Genomic DNA, 23254 nt, shown 5'->3' with positions numbered 1-23254 from the left:
AGAGGTGTCATCTACGTACATATCATAGAATGTATATAGGTACAAAATAAATTTTAAAAATACCTATTTTATCAACAGTATAGGTGGTGTTCATTACAATTAAGTAATACTGTGTTTTTTTTATAGCTAAAAAGCACTTTTTGGGTGCACTAATCCTTTAAAACAACACCTCGTCAGACTTCGACCGGAAGTGCCGTCGTTGTGGCAGGAAAAGGATGCCTTTATTCTGAAGGCCATTGGCCGGAAGTGTAAATGTTCTGACCGGAACAGGAAGCCTTAGAACCGAAGAGAAGTAACGGACGGTATTGATGTGAGTCACGATGTCCACGGCCCCCTGTCTGACGGTAAGTTCTTCTTTAGCGGTCTGGTTGTGGTCCTCCGTGGTTCCGGTTCGGTGATTTTCTGTTGGAAATCTAAGCTCTGCTTTGTGTTAGCCGTCGGCGAGCAGCTTACTTACAGCCAGAGTCCTGGAGCCCGGATTCTCTACCATCTAATCATGACGCTAAGATAATTCAGCCTTTTCTATAAATCTGAGCAGACTCGTAGAGGTTTCATTAAGTTCTAAAAGGTGTTGATTAGTCCGCATGTCTCCAGGTTAGTGACGAGAAAAAGGTTTGCAGGTCTCCCGGAGACCGGAGGGTCCATGTTGGAGAAAAGACATCAACATTATCCAGAACAGTTTGGTGTTATTAGACCATTTGACCATGAAGCTATTGAACTAAAATCATAAATGTTCCCTCTGTGATTGGCCTGTCTCTGATTGGTTGTTCTCTTTGTGTTTCAGAGGGTGGAACAAAGGCGTCCTGCCGAGGAAGACGTCTGTCCTCTGGGGGTTAAGTCTGTGAGACGGACAGGGGGCGATTCCACACCCGGACCACCAGAGCTCAGACAGGAAAAGGAAGGAACACCTATTTCAGGTAACTGAATGTGGTGGACAAGTAGTTCTTAACTGATAGAGGGGGAGCACACCTGAAGAGTTGTCTGTCTCACGCTCAGGTCAAGGGATGGTAGCTGAGGAACCAGTTGCTATGGAGACCTGGTCCAATGAGGACGAGCTGGGACGACTAGACATTGACCTGGACAGGAAGTCCAAACAGCACAACCTGACGTCCAGCAACGTGCGCGCAATCCTGCATGTGAGGAACACACACACATGTAAAACTCACCTGGTCCTCACCAGGTGGTAACATCAGGAAGTCCAACTAATCAACTTATTGATCTCTGATTAGGCCTGTCGCCATAACATTTTGCTGCTGCGGCTGCGACGTGACGCTGCGCCTTTTTCACACACGCTGGAACACCGGCCCAAAAGGAACGCGGCCCACTGGGAATTCTCCCGAACCTTATGATTAGCCGGCATTGCTCTTGATGTGTATTTCAGCGTGAGAAATCGGAGGTTTAGCGTGAGAAGTCTCACGGCCAGGGCGTGAGAGTTGGCAGCCCTGTAAAACAAATAGGGCGTACTGGCTCACACAGGTTAGTGGGTCACCACGGTGTCGTGCTGCAACATGCTGCTGTCACGTATGACACCAGAGAAATCACTCCGCAAGAAACGAGAGCGTTCAGTCAAGATGCTCTTTAGTGAAACCTGTTGTTATACACAGTCTATGGTAAAGTAAGACAGCAAGAGGAAAAAAAAAACAAAAGGAAAATTATCCTGGCCGGCAAACTCATCGCGCTCATTTTTTTCTTACTGTGCAATTAATTGACTTATTGCTTAACACGACAGGCCTACCTCTGATCAGATTCTGATCACCAGCACAGCCCACACAGCGTGGAAAACCTTTAAATCACACCTTGTGTGGGGTGGCTGTAGCTCAGGACGAAAAGTTGCTGGAAATTTGGTAGATCGATTCCTGGCTACATGCCGAAGTGTCCTTGGGCAAGATGCTGAAGCCCACGTTACCTCCCGATGTACCTGTTGGGATCTGACTGTGTGTGATGGGCAGAAGTATGATAACACAAGTCCTGTATGGCGTAGAGGAAAGGCCACGAGGGGTCAGCAGGGGACTAGAAACAGCCCATTAGGACGGCCCGTACAGAGCTGTCGCCATGCAGCGGCTGGTGTTTCCGACCTGGAAAACAAACATGACCTGTGGCATTTAAGGTTTTCTGGGGAGGGTCACAGCCAGAAATGTGGGTCAAGAATATCAGTGATCTTCAGTCTAAAGGTCCAGACCGGGATTTTAATCTTGCTCTGAGACTAGAAGATTCCTCTTTATATCCTGGTATGACAAACCTTTGTTTCCTCTCCACACTGTGTCACATCTCGTCTTTTCCAGGAGGTGATAACTCACGAGCGGGTGGTGGCCATGATGAAAGCAGCCATCAGGGACACTCAGGACCTCCCCATGTTTGTGAGTTTTTTTCTTAGTGGTCTGAATTCCACCTTAAAACTGTAGCTAAGGGGCGGCGTGGCTCAGTGGGTAGAGTGGTCGTCCTGTAACCTGAGGGTTGCGGTTCAATCCCGGCCTCTCAAGCCCATGTCGAGGCCTTGCACGGCAGCTTCCGCCATCAGTGTGTGAATGTGTGGGTGATGTACATGTAAAGCGTTTTGGGTAAAAGCACTATATAAATACAGACCATTTACCAGAAACATGAAGCCAACTTCTATCCATAGCTGATATAGTTTCATCTTATCAAACACTGAGTTTTATCATACGCCTGCCTGGCATGTTTCCACTGTCTTCCGTCTTCATCAGAGGTGGCCCAGTGAGCTAGCCCCGCCCATTTACCAGTCCCGCCTGCCCATCCAGCCTTTTCATTTTAATTTATATACTTTAGTATCATTTTCATTTATAATAATTTATATGTTGTTTTTATAGTTTCACTAAATGATCAGAACTAGAATCAGGGCTTTTTCACATGGAAAATCTTTTGTCCCAAGATTTTTTCAAGTTGTGTTTGTATGTTTAATCTGTGCGTGTAATCACCAAATCCCGCCATGACTTAAAGACCATGAGGCGTTCTCTATGAACCAGCTTCAGTCCAGTAGCAGCAGACTGATACCTGGACCATTAGGAAGAGGTCCAATGAGAACTGAAGAAAGGAACAGGTGTCACGCAGCAAGGATCAATGAGACCTAGCAAGATAGTAACCATAGCAACCACAGGTGCACGTGTCCGTCTCCTCCTCTGGAGCATCGTCTGCAGCCGGATTAATTCCAACTCGTCCTTACTAAGTGCAGTCAGTCCCAGTTCCATGTTCATTCGGTCCGGTTTCTGTCTGCTGCAGATGTTTCCTGAAGTTTTATTGAGTTGAAGCTGCTCTAAACGGACCAGGACCAGTTTGGTTGAGCTCTAGTTGCCTTTTTCCGAGACCATCTGAGTGTTCCTCAGTAGCTGCTGTTTTATTCTATTCTATTAGAATAGAATAGCAGCTACTGAGTGTTCCTCAGTAGCTGCTATTCCATTCTATTCTATTAGAATAGAATAAGAGGAGCTGCAGAAAAAGAGAGCAAACCGAGAGCTTCATTTTCTCAGCAGCTGAACAAAGAAAGCTGATGGAGATCAGTGACGTGCGGTGGGTTCATGGCTGGTGAGGCACCGACTCCTCTGGAGTCAGATTTACATTGTAAGAACCGAAAAGAGCTTATTTCACAATTCATCCACCAGCATGAAACTACGCCCCCCTTGAGGTGCCCCCTGCCTCCTGACCGCACGTCACTGCTGTATATTTCACTGCTGCCCTGCTCAGTTTATTAATAACCCAATAATCAATATGCATCATCTTTGTGATTATCGTGTGAGTGTGTGTGTGTGTGCACGCGCGTGCGTGTGTGACCTACATTAACTCTGCACTGTTACATCAACAGCAGCATCTTACCAGCAAAGCGTACCTGACATTTATTCCTCACAGACGTATTTCTTTTAATTCTGATGGTTATAACTGACAACTAATGAAAACCCCAAATTGAGAATCTCAGAAAATTAGAATGTTGTGGAAAGGTTCAATATTGAAGACACCTGGTGCCCCACTAAAATAAGATAATTAACTCAAAACACCTGCAAAGGCCTTTAAATGGTCTGTTTAGTTCTGTTGGCTACACAATCATGGGGACGACTGCTGACCTGACAGTTGTCCAAAAGACGAGCATTGACACCTTGTACAAGGAGGGAAGACACAAAGGTTGATGCTAAAGAGGCTGGATGTTCACAGAGCTCTGTGTCCATGAAAATTAATAGAGGCGAAGGGAAGGAAAAGATGTGTAGAAAAAAGTGTACAAGCAAACCGCACCCTGGAGAGGGTTGTGGAACGAAACCCATTCAAACATGTGGGGGAGATTCACAAAGAGTGGACTGCAGCTGGAGTCGGTGTTTCAGGAACCACCAGCACAGACGTATCAAGACGTGGTTTCAGCTGTCGCTTTCCTGGTGTCAAGCCACTCTGGAACAAGAGACAGAAGCGTCTCGCCTGGGCTAAAGACAAAAAGGACTGGGCTGCTGCTGAGTGTCCAAAGTTATGTTCTCTGATGAAGGAAATATTGATGACCTTTGAAAATCAAGGTCCCAGAATCTGGAGGAAGAGAGGAGAGACTCCATGTTGTTGAGGTGGAGTGTAAAGTACTTTACATGTTCGTACTTTACATGTTTGTACTTTACATGTTCATACTTTATATGTTCATACTTTATATGTTCATACTTTTCATGTTCATACTTTTCATGTTCATACTTTACGTGTTCATACTTTACGTGTTCATACTTTACGTGTCATACTTTATGTGTTCATACTTTACATGTTCATACTTTACGTGTCATACTTTATGTGTTCATACTTTACATGTTCATACTTTACGTGTCATACGTTACGTGTCATACGTTACGTGTTCATACTTTACGTGGTCATACTTTACGTGTCATACTTTACATGTCCCATACTTTACATGTTCATACTTCACATGTTCATACTTTTCGTGTTCATACTTTACATGTTCATACTTTACGTGTTCATACTTATACTTTTCATGTTCATACTTTACATGTTCGTACTTTACATTTTCGTACTTTACATTTTCGTACTTTACATTTTCGTACTTTTCATGTTCGTACTTTACATGTTCATACTTTACATGTTTGTACTTTACATGTTCATACTTTTCGTGTTCATACTTTACGTGTCATACTTTACGTGTCATACGTTACGTGTTCATACTTTACGTGTTCATACTTATACTTTTCATGTTCATACTTTACATGTTCGTACTTTACATTTTCGTACTTTTCATGTTCGTACTTTACATGTTCGTACTTTACATGTTCATACTTTACGTGTTTGTACTTTACATGTTCATACTTTACGTGTTCATACTTTTCGTGTTCATACTTTACATGTTCGTACTTTACATTTTCGTACTTTACATGTTCGTACTTTACATTTTCGTACTTTACATGTTCGTACTTTACATGTTAGCACTTTACATGTTCGTACTTTACATGTTTGTACTTTACATGTTCATACTTTACGTGTTCATACTTATACTTTTCATGTTCATACTTTACATGTTCGTACTTTACATTTTCGTACTTTACATTTTTGTACTTTTCATGTTCGTACTTTACATGTTCATACTTTACATGTTTGTACTTTACATGTTCATACTTTTCGTGTTCATACTTTACGTGTCATACGTTACGTGTTCATACTTTTCATGTTCATACTTTACGTGTTCATACTTTTCGTGTTCATACTTTTCGTGTTCATACTTTACGTGTTCATACTTATACTTTTCATGTTCATACTTTACATGTTCGTACTTTACATTTTCGTACTTTTCATGTTTGTACTTTACATGTTCGTACTTTACATGTTCGTACTTTACATGTTTGTACTTTACATGTTCATACTTTACGTGTTCATACTTTACATGTTCATACTTTACATGTTCATACTTTTCAGTGGGCCAACATTTCTAGAAATCCTTTTTTTGCATCGGTCTTAACTAATATTCAAATTTTCTCAGATATTGAATTTGGGGTTTTCATTTGTTGTCAGTTATAATCATCAAAATTCAAAGAAATAAACATTTAAATATGTCAGTCTCTGAGGAATGAATGTCGACATTTTACAAGTTTCAATTTTTGAATGGAATTACTGAAATAAATCAACTTTTTCATGATATTCTCATTTTATGACGAGCGTCTGTATATCTTTCTCCGTCCATCTCTTTAGATCAGCTTTCGCTTTCTCTCTCTTTAAAGCTCTCAGCTGATCCCAGTTTTACTGTTAGCCAACCAGAGGCAGTGGAGGTCGGGGTTCCTGAACCTGGGGAGGGGGGTTAATAAAGTATTAATTAGTTTACCATGTTCTTTTTAATTTAGTTTCATGTTCGTCGTGTTTCTTTAGTTGCATGGCGCTGACAGATTTATTGATTATTCCAGCCAAAGTAGTGAAATGATAACAGGTGTTTATTTTATACCAGAATGAGGCGGAACAGCGTTCTACCAGGTGGAACTTTCTTTAGAGAGTCTGTATCAGACCTTTGATACACAGCTAAGCTAAGCTAAACGTTAGCCTGCCCCGAGGAGGCTAGTTCTGGTGCATGAGTTACCATGGTTACTCAGCAGCATTCACATAAACCACGTTGATGGAACGGAACTCTGGATTAAATGAGCCAAACTTATAAAGATATGCCCGGCTTTCCCTTCATCCAGCTTCGTGGAACACTCCCCAGGTTGAGACCAGATCAAGACCAGATGAAGTTAGATCCAGAAGATTTTTGAAAATCTTCATCAGCTGAACACACCTGTTTTATAGGATGAGATGTCATTATGTTCTACCTGAAGCTGATCTGACCCATATCAACACCCTAGTTCTGTTATCAATACCTGATCATTTATCAATACCTGACCTCAGAACTGAATATTCTGTCTTCCGTCAGGAGCCCAAGATGACCCGGTCCAGAGTGAAACAGGCAGCTCATTGCGGAAAGGTGAGCTAATCAGAACCAATGTGCCTAACCCTAAAGGGCTCGACACACGGGAGGCGACCAACAACAGCGACGGCAGCAGAGCCGTGCACCGCGCTCTAAGATCGCCTTTCTCCAAGAAATTTGATTGGTTATGATATTGGTGGGGATTTTAAAATATTCTAAACCAGTCCGTGACGTAACAAAGTATGACAGATGGAGAGTCAGAAGATTCTTGCTGTTTATGGTATAAAAGAAAGACAACTCTGGGTTCATCTGGGTTTACAAAATAGGAAACAGCATCGTGAATGTCATCATTTGATGGACCTCAAGGCTGATCTAGATCAATCCAGAACCTACGTTCGGACTAATCCACTCTGGCGCCACTCGGCTGCCTTTTATTCAGCTAAAATATTCTTCCATGTTCAAAGTGTTTGCAGACTGCGCCGTCCAGCCTGCTCTCATTGGTCCATCCATAGCGCCAGGCGACAGCGACAAAAAGAAAAACAGTTCTGTTTATAACGTTTGTTATCTCTCTGTGTCTCTGGGAGATGCTGGATTATTTACTCACAAAATTGAACATTTTTCTATTTTCTTGTGTCGTGTCTCAGCCCTGTGTGCACGTCTACATGAACGAGCGCAACATTTCATATGCGCTGGAGGAGGACGGTGATTTCACCTCAATATGCAGGTTCCATAGGAAACAAATGGAGAAGGAGCGACATCGCCTCTGGTGTGTCGAACCGATTTTACAGAGTCAGAAACGATTTGCCTTAAACTTCTGTTTTACTTCCAGCCTGGAAACTGGAGACTGTCCCCAGTGATGAAGGTAAACTCCTCATCCTCTACTCTTCTCCTCATCCTCTACTCTCCTCCTCATCCTCCATCTCTCCTCCTCATCCTCTACTCTTCTCCTCATCCTCCATCTCTCCTCTTCATCTTCTACTCTCCACCTCATCCTCCATCTCTCCTCCTCATCCTCTACTCTCCTCATCCTCTACTCTTCTCCTCATCCTTCATCTCTCCTCTTCATCCTCTACTCTCCACCTCATCCTCCATCTCTCCTCCTCATCCTCTACTCTCCTCGTCCTCCATCTCTCCTCCTCATCCTCCATCTCTCCTCCTCATCCTCTACTCTCCTCATCCTCTACTCTTCTCCTCATCCTTCATCTCTCCTCTTCATCCTCTTCTCTCCACCTCATCCTCCATCTCTCCTCCTCATCCTCTAGTCTCCTCATCCTCTACTCTTCTCCTCATCCTCCATCTCTCCTCCTCATCCTCTACTCTCCTCGTCCTCCATCTCTGCTCCTCATCCTCCATCTCTCCTCCTCATCCTCCATCTTGCCTCTTCATCCTCTACTCTCCTCCTCATCCTCCATCTCCCCTCTTCATCCTCCATCTCTCCTCCTCACCCTCCATCTCTCCTCTTCATCCTCTACTCTCCACCTTATCCTCCATCTCTCCTCCTCATCCTCTACTCTCCTCGTCCTCCATCTCTCCTCTTCATCCTCCATCTCCCCTCTTCATCCTCCATCTCTCCTCCTCATCCTCCATCTCTTCTCCTCATCCTCCATCTCTCCTCCTCATTCTGCATCTCTCCTCCTCATCCTCCATCTCTCCTCCTCATCCTCATCCTACATCTCTCCTCCTCCATCTCTCCTCCTCTTCTTCCATCTCTCCTCCTCATCCTGCATCTCTCCTCCTCATCCTCCATCTCTCCTCCTCATCATTATCATCATTGTCATCTTCCTACTCTTCCTCACTCTCTTCCTCCACGTCCCAATCCTCCTCCTCCTCCTTTCCCTCAGCCTCCACAGTTTGTCGACATCCAGCTGGAAGAAGATGAAGACTCATCTGATGAAGAATATTGTCCTGATGAGGAAGAGGAGGATGAGGAAGAGGAGGAAGAGGTGGGTGAAGGCTGATCTGGCATATTGTGTGTATATAGTCGTGAACTTGGTTCAGTAATAAGCGGAGCAGCATTGTGTTCTAGCTGGACGTCAGCTGATGTGAAGGCAGCTGGTAACTATGAAACCATGTTGGGTTTATAAGCATTTCTCTGTTAATTTAAGGGTTTTGGTCCCCTGTTAATGTGTTTGGAAGGACGTTATCTAACATCTGCATTTCTCTGGTGGACCCCGTAGACGTTTGCTGTGGTTTTTCTTTGTACAACTCTATTTTGTGGTTGTGTGAACTTTAACCTGCCAGTAGAAATACCAGATTTTAGATTTTCCTTGAGCAGTTCATCGCTAGACATCGGGCCTGCAGCGATCTAACTTTGGTTGGTTGTTTCCCTTCTTCTTCCCTCCTCCGCTGGTTTCACCTCACCAGCGGAGGATGTATTCTCATCAGGTTTATTGACGAAGGAGTTATAGTTGCTGGCTGTAATTCTGAGGATAATGTTCTGCCTGTTGTGGCCATGATAGAATATTTAACTTCACAGAAAGAAGGAGCGCTGGTTTTACGGAAGCGTGCTTCTGCCTGTAAACCAGTCGGAGTAATCCTGCTCATGTCTACATCACGTATGTAGGAGGTGGCTGAAGTGCTGAATGAGAAACATGTGACCCTTTCTGTAGAGTAACGTTCACCGTTTCACTTCTCACCTTTGTAGAGTTCTGCAGAGCACCTGAGGGAACAGGTGACAAATTTCACCTGTGCCCTACCTGCTGAAAGCTCCTTCATGGAGAGGCTGACTGCTGTGGAGGAGGAGCTGGACAGCAGCCTCACCCACACCTATGATCAGGTAACACCTGAGGCCTGTGTGACAAAGCGTGATTTACATACCCGGATATCTCTGTTACCTGGTTAACTTACCCAGTAGGGCTGCAACTAATGACATTCTGATGGTCGATTAGTCACCGACTATTAAAACGACTAGTCGACCATTCGGATTATGTATCTCATGATTATTATAAATGGATCTTATTTCACTTTCAGCTTTGAAATCTTGCATGAGGTTGTTAAGTAAGTCCGACGTGCCTCCTCTTTAAATGTTCGAGCATTGCAGACGTACTTCCGTGGTACACAAGGTCCGCTTTACAAATCTCACATGTATTTAATTTATTTTGTAAGTTTAATGTGAAGTTATCCCAGACTTTTAACGTTCTCCACCGCGGTTTTCCTCCCTGGTCTGCCACCATATTTTTCCCCAGGCGGACTTTATTGCGCTTGTGCAACTCTCAGCAGAGATAAAAAAAGAAGAAGATGTCTCACTATATTTTTTCCCCTCTTTGCGCATGTGCATTGTGCAACTCTCAGCAGAGATAGGATTAAAAGACGATGTCTCACTCGGTAGTTTTTTTTTTTTTTTTCGACAATAGTCGACAGCTAAATTCGTTGTCAACTATTTTTATTGTCGACAACATCGACTAATCACTGCAGCCCTATTACCCATACCTTCAGGATCCTGATCAGCAGCGAAGCTGGTTATCAACTCGGTAGTTAAACCAGGGTTTTCCATCAGAGCACTCATATAGAAGGGGCGGAGTCTGCAGCGTCTGGCCAATCACAGAGAAACCCTGCAGAGCAGCTACTTCACTGTGGAGAAGCAAACCCTTATTCTTCACAAATATGAAGAATTAAACACATCATCCAGGCCAGAAGCATCACTGTTGCCGTAGCAACAGCCAGGAAAGAATGCTGGCAGGAAGTTGCTGACTCTAAAAATTTGTCAGATTATACAACGTTAATTCATCGGACAATAAGAGCGGACATCACTCTTTACTGTGGGGAGATAGGGATCATTGGGATAACGTGACACAACGAGTAGCTGTGGTTCCATAAATTCCTGGCTCTGCAGGTCTGCCATGTGTGGGCTTTATTATTAAGCTCATGATCTCAGATAAGCCCTGGTGGAGCTAAACGGGAACAAGTCCAGATCAAGGACAGAAACCTTCTTCACAGCTCTCAGAGACCAGGCTTCATTTCTTTATCTGTCCCTAAAAACTCATCCTCTCACCATCCGCCACCAACATGGACATCTCCAGGAGGAAACACTGGAGTTAAACAGTTAAAACAAGATAAAATAAACTTAGAAACATTAAGAACTGATAAGAGCCACAAGAATAAAAATACAGATAAAGGAGTTCAGGAAAATATTAAAATAAAAATAAAAAATAAAGGAATTAGTAAAAACTGTGTTCTTGGGTAAAACAGAACAATAAAACAGAGAACCACAGAAATGGGTGGTATTTTAAATAAATAGAAAAAAAGATATAATAAGATAAGTAAAAAAAATCTAAACAAAATCAAAAGAAATTCAGCTGAATGCTAAAACATCAACGGTCTCTGCAGCCCTGAGGTTCCCTGGCAGGCTGGTCCAGTCCAGGTCCGTAGTGGTGGACCGAGGCCTCACCAGAAGTCCTGGTTCTGACTGTAGGAACAACTAAGAGGCCGGTACCAGAGGACCTCAGGGACCGTGAGGGTTCATAATCTAAAAGCAGGTCTGATAAATAAGAATGTCCAAGATCATGACGACATTTAGAAACCAGTAAAAGAAGCTTAAAATCATCCTGAAATGCTTGGGGAGCCGATGCAGCCATTTAAAGCTGGTGTGATGTGGTCCCTCTGGTCCTCGTCAGAACTCTGCTGCCGAGTTCTGGAGTAGCTGCAGGTCAGAGACCAGAGAGCAGGACGTTACAGTCATCTCTTCTACTAGAAGTAAAAGTATCAGCACCTCACTGCTGGTAATAGAGACGAATGAGAGACTCTGTGATGTTTTTAAGACGGTAAAATCATGTTTTGTTATATTTGTGATGTGTGGAATAAAATCCAGCTCAGAGTCAAAAAGACACCCATGTTTCTCCCACATTGTTAATATTTCAAATTTACTAAACGTTGAGCTGCACGGACCCTACCGAATGCAGATGCCGCGCAAGTACAAATCTAGCTTCATCGTACAGGCCTCTGGTTTGTTCCGTCCACACCAACATCGACATGATTAAAACTCGTCAGGATCAGTAGGTAGGTGTTGTAGCGCCGTCTTTTAAGCCTTGATGACCAATCAGAAGACTGAAAAAAAACATTACTGCTTCCCGGGAATCAGAAGCCTGATAACTGCTCCCTGTATCAGTGCCCTCACTGGGTCCGCCCCAATTACTGCCCAGGTGACCGAGCGATGGTGGCCGGACTTTTCTCTCCATTTAAACCGGTGATCAGCCGGGGCATCAGCCGGATGAACCGCTCAGATCTGATGGTGGGTTGGGTGATTAGCCCCTTTAAACCACATGGGTGAAACAACCCACTCCGAGCACAGATAGACTTAGAGAATGATCCAATGTGAAAAATGAATGTTGACGTGTTGCCTTTACACAGGTTCAGTCAATAACCAACATTAAAATGAGGGTTCCAGAAACAACTTGTACATATTTTATGATTCTGCACTACTGCTCTAAGCACTAAAGTTACGTCCAAATCCACCTTCTTTATACTGACGTCCCAATCCACCGGTTCCAATCCACCTCCTTTATACTGATGTCCCAATTCACCTGTTCCAATCCACCTCCTTTATACTGATGTCCCAATCCACCGTTCCCAATCCACCTCGTTTATACTGATGTCCCAATCCACCGGTCCCAATCCACATTCTTTATACTGATGTCCCAATCCACCGTTCCCAATCCACCTCCTTTATACTGATGTCCCAATCCACCGGTTCCAATCCACCTCCTTTATACTGATGTCCCAATCCACCGGTCCCAATCCACCTCCTTTATACTGATGTCCCAATTCACCTGTTCCAATCCACCTCCTTTATACTGATGTCCCAATCCACCGTTCCCAATCCACCTCGTTTATACTGACGTCCAAGTCCACCTGTTCCAATCCACCTGCTTTATACTGATGTCCCAATCAACTTGTCCCAATCCACCTCCTTTATACTGATGTCCCAATCCACCGGTTCCAATCCACCTCGTTTATACTGATGTCCCAATCCACCGGTTCCAATCCACCTCCTTTATACTGATGTCCCAATCCACCGGTCCCAATCCACCTCCTTTATACTGATGTCCCAATCCACCTCCTTTATACTGATGTCCTAATCCACCAGTCCCAATCCACCTCGTTTATACTGACGTCCAAGTCCACCTGTTCCAATCCACCTGCTTTATACTGATGTCCCAATCAACTTGTCTCAATCCACCTTCTTTGTACTGACGTCCAAGTCCACCTGTTCAAATCCAACTCCTTTATACTGAGGTCCCAGTCCACCTGTCCCAATCCACCTCCTTTATACTGACATCCCAAGCCCACCTGTCCCAATCCACCTCCTTTACACTGACGTCCAAGTCCACATGTCGCATTCCACCTGTCCCAGTCCACCTCCTTTATGCTGAGGTCCCAATCCACCTCCTCTATGATGATGTACCAGTCCACCTGTCCCGATCCTCTTCGTTTATACTGACGTCCCAGTCCACCTCCTTTGTGCTGAGGTCCCAATCCACCTTCTTTATACTGACGTCCCAGTCCACCTATCCAATCCACCTCCTTTATACTGACATCCCAGTCCACTTGTCCCAATCCACCTCCTTTATACTGCCGTCCCAGTCAACATCTCCCAATCCACCTGTCCCAATCCCCCTCCTTTATGCTAATGTAGCAGTCCATCTGTCCCAATCCACCTCTTCTATACTGACCTCCCAGTCCATCTATCCAATCCACCTCCTTTATGCTGACGTCCCAGTCCACATGTCTCAATCCACCTGTCCCAATCCACCTCCTTTATACTGACGTCCCAGTCCACATGTCCCAATCCACCTGTCCCAATCCACCGCCTTTATGCTGAGGTCCCAATCCACCTCCTTTATACTGACGTACCAGTCCACTTGTCCCAGTCCACCTCATTTATATCGGATTCTCCTTATTAGTTGACAGACCTCCAATCAACACTGTTTACAGTTGACAGCCTGTAACAATGAGTTTCCTAAATATTTTGTTTTCAGAGAACTGATGGTGAATGGAGAAAAGTATGAATACCTGTGCAGTTGTGACCGTTTTCACCTGTCTGTTCTCACCTGTCTCTCTTTCTCATCTGTCTCTTCTGACTTGGCTATTTCTTTCAGTCTTTGGACAGAAAAACTGACGATGGTGGTGGTAATGATGACAGCTTCAGCTGTTTAGCGTACCGCACACGCTCTAAACGTCCTCTGATTAACATCCCTCTGGATCAACTGGAGGCAGAGCTTCTGGCACCTGATATCACAGCTGACATGTATGAGCAAAGCTCTACCCACAAGGAGGAGGACCGACATTGGACGAAATGGCTTCAGGGTCTCATGGCACCCAATTGTGAAGGTCAGAACTCATATTTGTTTAGAACCTACTAGAGCCAACTTCAAACCCTGTTCTAAACGTTAGAACACTGATCCGTGATCTAAAAGTTAGAACTCTGATCCTTGATCTGAACATTAAAACCCTGAACCCTGTTGTGAATGTTAGAACCCTGAACCTTGATATAAACTTTAGAGCCATGAACCTTGTTCTAAACGTTAGAACCCTGAACCTTGATCTAAATGTTAGAACCCTGAACCTTGTTCTAAACGTTAGAACCCTGTAACCTGTTCTGAATGTTAGAACAGTGGTCTAGGGATGGGCTATTAACCAAATTTTAATCAGTTACGATTTGCTCCTTCTCAGTTTACTCTTTACAAATTGAGCGCAGCTGGCATTGCAGCGCTCTGCTGCCGACTCCTCCCACAGCTCCAGCTGCTTTGGTTTTATTCAATTTCTTCAATTCCACAACTTTATCAAGTTATGGACTGGAGACGACGTTGCCCCTTCTCCATCATTTTCTATGGAACTTGGGCGATGAGGCGAAAATCGCTGCCCTCCTCCATTCAAGTGACAGGCGACATTCATGCACGTGAAATGTTGCGCTCGGTCATGTAGACGTGCACATGGGGGCTTACGATGCGACACAAGAAAATAGAAAAATGTTCAATTTTTGTGAGTAAATAATCCACCAGCTTCCAGAGACACAGAGAGATAACAAACGTTATAAACAGAACTTTATTCTCGCCAAAAATCAGAGCTCAGTTAACACAGTGAACAACCCAGATTTAAGAACCTCATCACCACTCTGGACAAACGGCATCACTGCTGGCTCGACTCCATGTTAGTGGAGTGTCTCTGCCCTGGATGATGAGGGTGGTGTGAAGGACGTGGCTACAGTCCAATGTTTCGCCACCGCTACTGACCTGTGGTCAAACCGCACCATAGATCCCTATATGAATACATTATATTGACGCGAATTTCAACGTGAACACAAAATGTCTCCAGACTCATCCTAGATCACACCGGGCAGAATATAGCTGCTGGTCTGAGACAAAATATAGCTACTGGGACCTGTTGGAAGGATTACCACGGACAATGCTTCAAATGTCATGCTGACTGCCCCCCCTGAATCTCTCTTTCTCTAATTGTATTAAATAATCCAGAGCTAAATTTCAATCAAAACAATCGTGATTATCATTTTGCCCATAATCGAGCAGCCCTACCCTGATCCTTGATCTGAACATTAGAACCCTGAACCCTGCTCTGAATGTTACAACCCTGATCTTTAAGTTATAGCTCTGAATCCTTATCTGGGTTCTGAGTAGTTCTAACCATCACCACATCTTCCTAAAATCTGCAAGACCAGGGAGGTCCTAGTAGATTCCAGGAGGTCCAGGAAGACTGAGCACGTTCCTCTCTGCATCCACGGAGAGGCAGTGGAGCGAGTGGACAGCATGAAGTTCCTGGACATCCACATTTCCTCTGACCTCTCCTGGACTGAACACTTCCCACCTGGTGAAGAAGGCCAACCACGGCTCCTCTTCCTCAGGAAGGTGAAGCGAGGGGACTATCTTCTCAGCTGCTGGTGAACTTCTACAGAACCTCCATGGAGAGCATCCTGTGTCTCAGAGTGACGGTACGGCAGCTGCACAGGACCAGAGGAGCTTAGCCCGGCTGATGAGGACAGCTCAGGGGATTGTGGGCCGCCGTCTACCAGATCTGGACTCCATCTACACCACCCGAGTCCAGAAGAGGGCCAGACTCACTGCAGCCGACCCTGCCCACCCGGGCAACGCCCTGTTAGTACCGCCTCCATGAGGAAAGCTGGACAGGAGCATTAACCCAACATTAACTAACCCAACCACCACAGCCAGACTCAGATACATCTTCTTCCCTTGTGCTGGGAATTCTCTCATTTCTGGAAATATAGACACGCTCTTATATCTTTTATAAATTTTATATCTTTATTTTTTTTACTTATTTATGTGTTCCTGCTATATTTCTAGTTTCTGATTTATGTGTGCTTAAGCCGACAGACTCCTCAAAATTTCGTTATGTTTGCATAATGACAATAAAGATATTGAATCTTGAATCCATCTAAACAAGCTCCTTCTTTCTCAGATGAAGCTGAAGATGAAGATGACCCTGAATACAATTTCCGGGAGGACCTGGATGAACCGGATCTGGAGGACTACAGGACTGACCGGGCGGTCCAGATCACCAGTAGGTGTTCTGGTCTGAAGGTTTCTTTGGCCACTAGTTTTCCTAAGTCTGAACGTGTTTTGTTTTTCAGAGAAGGAAGTGAACGAGCTGCTGGAGGAACTTTTTGATACGGTGAGTTCTCGTCACTGCACATACGGAAACTTTGTTTGGTCATTCCAAAGACTAAACTTTGTTTATGTTGTTGTTTAAGAGTAAATAGCCACAGGTCTGCTGGTTTAGAATCTAGAGACTGTGGACAGTATGCTCGGTTTCCAAGTACATGGACTGTTCAAAATGGCGTTCTCCTGCAATGATGACATGTTCATTGTGCAGCTCCAGGATGAAGATGTGGCTGCAGAGGATGAGGAGCGGGAAGAAGAGGAAGCTCCATTGCAGAATGCTCCTAAATTTAATGTTCCTCAGGCTTTACGGTAAGTCTTCTGAACTGAGTGTTTGACATGACAGTGCTCAGTGTGGTGCAAAAGATAGGAACTAAAAAACCCTGAAAAAGCGACTTCTCATGAGAATTGTGAACAATAAGTGTTTTAAAACATCAGTCTCAAAGTCATCAATAACACCAGACAAGTCTCCAAATTGGTTGCTAGTCGCTTTTTTTCTTTAAAGTTTTTCTAAAGAGGTCTAAAAACTTGCTAATTATAGCAACAGGTTGTTAAGTTGGCAACATTGCAAACAATGGGTCCTCCAGGGAGAAGCTGTAGGGTGGGGCTGCCTGTTGCAGTGCCTGTATTAAATGGATACAGACAGCTTTTTTTGTTTTGTTTCGTGAACCAGCAGACGTCAAAGTGGCATTTACGTATAAATGCACATGCTAATTGATATCTAGCTAGCTATTAAATTTTTGAATCGATTAGTATCTGAGAATCGATTTTTTTAACTAACTTGGACTACACCTGGACTCCACCTGGACTCTACCTTTACTCCGCCTGGACTCCACCTGGACTCCACCTGGACTCCACCTGGACTCTACCTGGACTCTACCTGGATTCCACCTGGATTCCACCTGGATTCCACCTGGATTCTACCTGGACTCAACCTGGACTCCACCTGGACTCCACCTGGACTCAACCTGGACTCCACCTGGACTCAACCTTGACTCCATCTGGACTCTACCTGGACTCTACCTGGATCCCACCTGGACTCCACCTGGACTATAACTTGGATAACACCTGGACTCCACCTTGACTCTTCCTTGACTCTACCTTTACTCCACCTGGACTCCACCTGGACTCTACCTGGATTCCACCTGGATTCTACCTGGAATCCACCTTGACTCTACCTTGACTCTACCTTGACTCTACCTTTACTCCACCTGGACTCCACCTGCACTCAACCTGGACTCTACCTGGATTCCACCTGGATTCTACCTAGAATCCACCTGGACTCAACCTGGACTCCACCTGGATTCTACCTGGAAACAGCCTTGACTCTACCTTTACTCCACCTGGACTCCACCTGCACTCAACCTGGACTTTACCTGGATTCCACCTGGATTCTACCTAGAATCCACCTGCACTCCACCTGGACTCAACCTCGACTCAATCTTGACTCTTCCTGGACTCTTCCTGAACTCTACCTGGACTCTACCTGGACTCTACCTGGACTCTACCTTGACTCTACCTTTACTCCACCTGGACTCCAGCTGCACTCAACCTGGACTTTACCTGGATTCCACCTGGATTCTACCTAGAATCCACCTGCACTCCACCTGGACTCAACCTCGACTCCATCTTGACTCTTCCTGGACTCTTCCTGAACTCTACCTGGACTCTACCTGGACTCTACCTGGACTCTACCTTGACTCTACCTTGACTCTACCTTTACTCCACCTGGACTCTACCTGGATTCCACCTGGATTCTACCTGGAATCCACCTTGACTCTACCTTGACTCTACCTTTACTCTACCTTTACTCCACCTGGACTCCACCTGCACTCAACCTGGACTCTACCTGGATTCCACCTGGACTATACCTGGATCCCACCTGGACTCCACCTGGACTATACCTGGATCCCACCTGGACTCTACCTGGGACTCTACCTGGATCCCACCTGGACTCCGCCTGGATTCCACCTGGACTATACCTTGGATCACACCTGGACTCCACCTGGACTCTACCTGGATCCCACCTGGATCCCACCTGGAATCCACCTGGACTATACCTTGGATCACACCTGGATTCCACCTGGATTCTACCTAGAATCCACCTGCACTCAACCTGGACTCCACCTGGATTCTACCTGGAAACAGCTTTGACTCTACCTTGACTCTACCTTTACTCCACCTGGACTCCACCTGCACTCAACCTGGACTCTACCTGGATTCCACCTGGATTCTACCTAGAATCCACCTGGACTCCACCTGGACTATACCTGGATCCCACCTGGACTCTACCTGGGACTCTACCTGGATCCCACCTGGACTCTACCTGGGACTCTACCTGGATCCCACCTGGACTCCGCCTGGATTCCACCTGGACTATACCTTGGATCACACCTGGACTCCACCTGGACTCTACCTGGATCCCACCTGGATCCCACCTGGACCCCACCTGGACTCTACCTGGACTCTACCGGGACTCTACCTGGACTCTGCCTGGATCCCACCTGGACTCCACCTGGAATCCACCTGGACTATACCTTGGATCACACCTGGACTCCACCTGGAATCTACCTGGACTCAACCTGAAGTCCACCTGGACTCTACTTGGACTCCACCAGGAGTTCAACTGGACTCCACATAAACTCCATCTGGACTCTACCTGTCCAGTTCTGGGGTTACTAACCCAGGAGGATTGCTGTTCTTAGCAATGATGTCAGAAAGAAAGATGGTCTGTTTTTCTCAGCTCCTGGTTAGAAATCCTCAGTCTCTCTTTACAGATCTCATAGTGAACCTGCAGCTTTGTTTTCCACCACCTGCGTTCAGCTTTTCCACATTCTGGTTTTCCAGCTCTTACCAGCGTGGCATTTTTCCATGGAGCTCTCTTTTTGGCAGCGATCACTTCCACCTCGGGGGGAGCAATGACATCAATGATGCTATAATTTTACCACTGAAATGATCCACAAGCTCATCAGCTGAAGGCCGGGGGTGGAGAGAAAGCTGGTAGAAACATTTCAGTTGGATTTTCACCAATATATCGTTTTATGATAACCTCTGTTTGGGCTTTTTGTTGACAATAACAGCATCTCAAAGAAAACCCAGGAATGATCAGACAGAGCAACATCTACCACCACAACCTGGAAATATTCAGACCTTTAGAGATGACTAGATCCAGACAGGGTCCTCTGGTCCACATGCTGAGTTCGACCAAAGTTATCAAGAACACCATTCTCTGGTCCCTCCGTCCTCCGGGTTCTCAGCATGAATGCATGAATCACCAACAATAACGACACCGTCAGAGTGGACAGATGACTGACAGCAGTTCACAACGTCATCAGAAACGCTGCTCAGTGTTTAGGTGGCCTGTATAAGTCAAGGACCACCACACGAGAGGGGAGGTCATCTGGAGAGACACAAAGGTTGTGTCCGAATGTGCACCCTACTCCCTACATAGTGCCCTATATAGGGGTCACGCCATTTTGTAGGAGTGTTCGAATGTCCAGAGAGAAAAAAGTAGGGCACTCAAAATTACCCACAATGCATCTTGAAAAGTAGTGAGCATCGATGGTCACTAGACATACCAATATAGACAACAATGCATTGTGGGCAGAACATGCCGCAAGGGGGCGAAAAAATTGAGCTGCGCGAAATTACCTATAAGCAAACAAAGAATAAAATACAACATAAGGAATAAAAATAAAAATATTTACACACAACTTTGGATTGGATTTGGAATGACATCTTGACGCGGGTTGTGGTTGCCATGGTGACGGCGGTGATTTGCGGCGATGAAAAAAATAGGCAGCTTCGTGTCCGAATCGCCAAGAGAATGAGTCACTATGTAGTGTGCTATATAGTGCAGCCCTATGTAGTGAACGAGGGGTTAGGGAGTAGGGTGGACATTCGGACACAGCCAATGTTTTTCTAAGATATCTGCTGCATTGGAGGGAGTTATTAAAGCAAACAGCCCCTCCTCCACTTTTCTGATGTGATCTAGCTCCACCCACAGAGCTGAAGTCTGGAGGGGTCTCTTCTACAAGAACAAGCATCATTTTCTCTGTCTGACCCGCTTTCTGGTAAAAACTAGACATTAACTTTGTGTTTTGTTATAAAATCATTGAATAAAATGTTTTTCCAGTCAAAGATCTGACACTTAGCAAAGCTAGCTTCAATGTGCTAAAAAACATTACCTGTCCAGGTGTTGTTCTGGGCAGGCTGAGGCTGATGAGGAATGAACACAAGATGTGATAAATGTATAGAATGTATTGGGTGAATCTGGCTTCTCTGAATATTTAGCAGTCTTTTTGTTGCCAATTGAAACAGGGATAAGGGAAACTACTTGCATGTCGGGCCCGGCTTATCCTGGAGAGAGCCTTGAGTACCCACAGAGCTGCAGCCCGGACCCAGCACAGATCCATCAGATGCTGGGTTGTTATCAGGCTGAAGACAGATGAGAAGTTTGGTTCCGTCCTGGAGGGAGGGGAGGTGGGTGCTGGGGCTGGGACGACTGGTCAGAGCTTGCTGGGGAACTGGTGGGTGAGGATGAAGTGGGATGTTTTGGGGTGGAAAGATGGGACTGGGACATGGGGTCAGTTAGGTTGCCATAGTGACCAGTTCCTCCATCTGGGAGCTGAGAGGTGGGGAGGATGGGGAAAGGGAGGGTGACAGCTGGATGGAGTATGATGAGATGAAGGGGGTGAGTCCTCGCTGAGAGCTTTAGGGCTTTCTTCAGGAGGGGCAGAGGTGCTTTTTCTCCAGGTTTCCTCTAGACTCTGTCTCATCACGTTGTTCTGGTCTCTCTTGTCCTTGTCCGAGGGAACAGAGTCTGTTCAGAAAATAAACCAGGTTGGAGGCGAACAGCTTCACTCCTTACGTGTTCAGCCAGAATCCATCTGTCTTAAAAAAGTGCCTGGGGTCCCGGAAGGAGCTGAAATTGTCTATAAATGAATATGATGTGTGGTACATGCAGCCGACAGCCCTGTATTCAGACTAAACAGCCTGCTGGATCTCTCCACTCCTCCTCTGATGGGAAGAAGAAACCACTGATGAATATCTGGGCATCCAGACAGCTGATCGTATCCAGCAGTACAGTAATATCCTGTTTTAGCTCCTCAGATTGTTGCTTCACAGCATCGTGCCTCCCCACTTGCAGGATGAGCATTTCCACCGTCGGGGGCACCCATCTCCTTGGGAAAGCTCAGTACTTTAGTACGTTTTCCACACTTTTCTCATGTCTTTCACACAAAGTCACCAACAACCAGAGTCTGAGGCCCGGCCGTCTGCTTTTAGTTTCTGAGTTGTTATTTGGTCTGACCCTGGTGTGCAGGGAGATTTCATCTCGGCCATCAGATGTAGATCCAGAATCCTGCAGCAGTGGAGCAAACCTAGTCTGTAGCTGCGTGTCTGCTTGTTAAGGAGGAGACTTGTTGTTAGTTTTCTTTCTGACAGCTGGCTATGTCTGTGTCTTGCTAATGAGAGGGGTTGAGGAGGTGCTTGGTCTGGATGGCAGAGCAGGCCAGCCGGTCGCGTTGCTAATCTCAGCAAACTGGGCTCTGTCTGTGACTCAACCTTTATTTCCCTGTTAGATGATTTACTCTTTGGTTTTGCACCAATAGCATTCCAGGGAGGACTATCAGTGCAAGAGTTATTACCTTCTACACCACCCTCCTGTTTCTTTGCAGCCATGTTTGTGCTAATTAGCTGTGTGTTAGCACAATCTTGTCCGCTGTTTTTTTAAAGGTAAAGTTGTTTAGATTCCACACAATCCAGGAGAGCGATACAGCAAGCGTCAGTAGGGGACAGAAGCAGGAAGGATAATCTGTAATACCTAAAATTCACCCTGACTCCACCTGGACTCCCACTTGGACTCTACCTGGACTCCATCTGGACCCTGCCTGGAGTACACTTGGAGTTCATCTAGACTTCACCTGAAGTTCACCTGAACCTTACCTGGAGTACACCAGGACTCTACTTGGATTACAACTGGACTCCACCTGGACCTCATCGGAAGTACGCCTGGACTCTACCTGGAGTTTAAGCGAACGCCACACGGAGTCTACCTGGGTTTTACCTAGACTCCCACCTGGACTTCCACCTGGAATCTACCGGGACTCTACCTGGAGTACACCTGGACTCCGCCTAGAGTTCAGCTGGTCTCCAACTGGAGTTTAAGCTGAATCCACCTGGAGTTTAAGCCAACTCCACATGGACTCTACCTAGATTTCACCTGCAGATCACCTGGACTCCACCTGGACTCTACCTGGAGTGCAGCTGGAGTCCACCTTGGTTTTTAAGTGGAATCTACCTGGACTACAACTGGACTCCACCTGGACTTGAAGTACACCTGGACCCTATCTGGACTCTACAAGGCTTCTACCTTGAGTACATCTCGAGTTCAACTGAACTCCACCTGGAGTTTAAGTGAACTCCACCTGGACTCTACCTTGAGTGCACCTGGAGTACACCTGGAATCTCTCTGGAGTTCAACTGGACTCCACATGGAGTCTGCCTGGGTTTTACCTAGACTCTACCTAGATTTCATCTGCATATCACCTGGAGTCCACCTGGAGTTCACATGTGGAAAACTGACTGTATGAAGTTTAAAGAGGAACACACATGGATGAGTCACACACATTTCAGGTTGTTTCAAAACTGTTTCTTGATTCAAACTTCCTTCACTGAAGAAAGGTCATAATTTCAGAATTTAAGAAGTGTTCAGTCACATAACCAGAATAAATTGCATGACCAGCAACAGCTGCTT

General features: G+C 45.4%; 1 protein-coding gene across 5 annotated transcripts in view; it reads left to right on the top strand.

Annotated features, from left to right (window-relative positions):
- The first annotated feature begins 246 nt into the window (after positions 1 to 246).
- The window catches only part of gon4lb (gon-4 like b), a 125675-nt gene continuing 102667 nt past the window's right edge, over positions 247 to 23254 (top strand). For 3 of the 5 annotated variants that reach the window (XR_006010634.1, XM_041986882.1, XM_041986883.1), the window contains exons 1-12: positions 247 to 344; positions 785 to 917; positions 997 to 1136; positions 2283 to 2357; positions 6878 to 6928; positions 7701 to 7733; positions 8713 to 8814; positions 9516 to 9647; positions 13966 to 14197; positions 16298 to 16399; positions 16470 to 16510; positions 16712 to 16809. Coding sequence is in view for 4 of the 5 variants with exons in the window: in XM_041986882.1 (XP_041842816.1) it covers positions 321 to 344; positions 785 to 917; positions 997 to 1136; positions 2283 to 2357; positions 6878 to 6928; positions 7701 to 7733; positions 8713 to 8814; positions 9516 to 9647; positions 13966 to 14197; positions 16298 to 16399; positions 16470 to 16510; positions 16712 to 16809 (1163 nt within the window). In the remaining variant the exon portion in view is untranslated. Of the gene's footprint in view, positions 345 to 383; positions 595 to 784; positions 918 to 996; positions 1137 to 2282; positions 2358 to 6877; positions 6929 to 7700; positions 7734 to 8712; positions 8815 to 9515; positions 9648 to 13965; positions 14198 to 16297; positions 16400 to 16469; positions 16511 to 16711; positions 16810 to 23254 lie in introns of those variants that run through there. The other 2 variants (XM_041986880.1, XM_041986881.1) reach the window with 2 other exon arrangements.

Source organism: Melanotaenia boesemani, chromosome 6 (genome assembly GCF_017639745.1).
Source record: "Melanotaenia boesemani isolate fMelBoe1 chromosome 6, fMelBoe1.pri, whole genome shotgun sequence".
NCBI classification, from domain to species: domain Eukaryota; kingdom Metazoa; phylum Chordata; class Actinopteri; order Atheriniformes; family Melanotaeniidae; genus Melanotaenia; species Melanotaenia boesemani.
The sequence above is the reverse complement of the archived record's forward strand: the minus strand, read 5'-3'. Positions and strand labels throughout refer to the sequence as shown.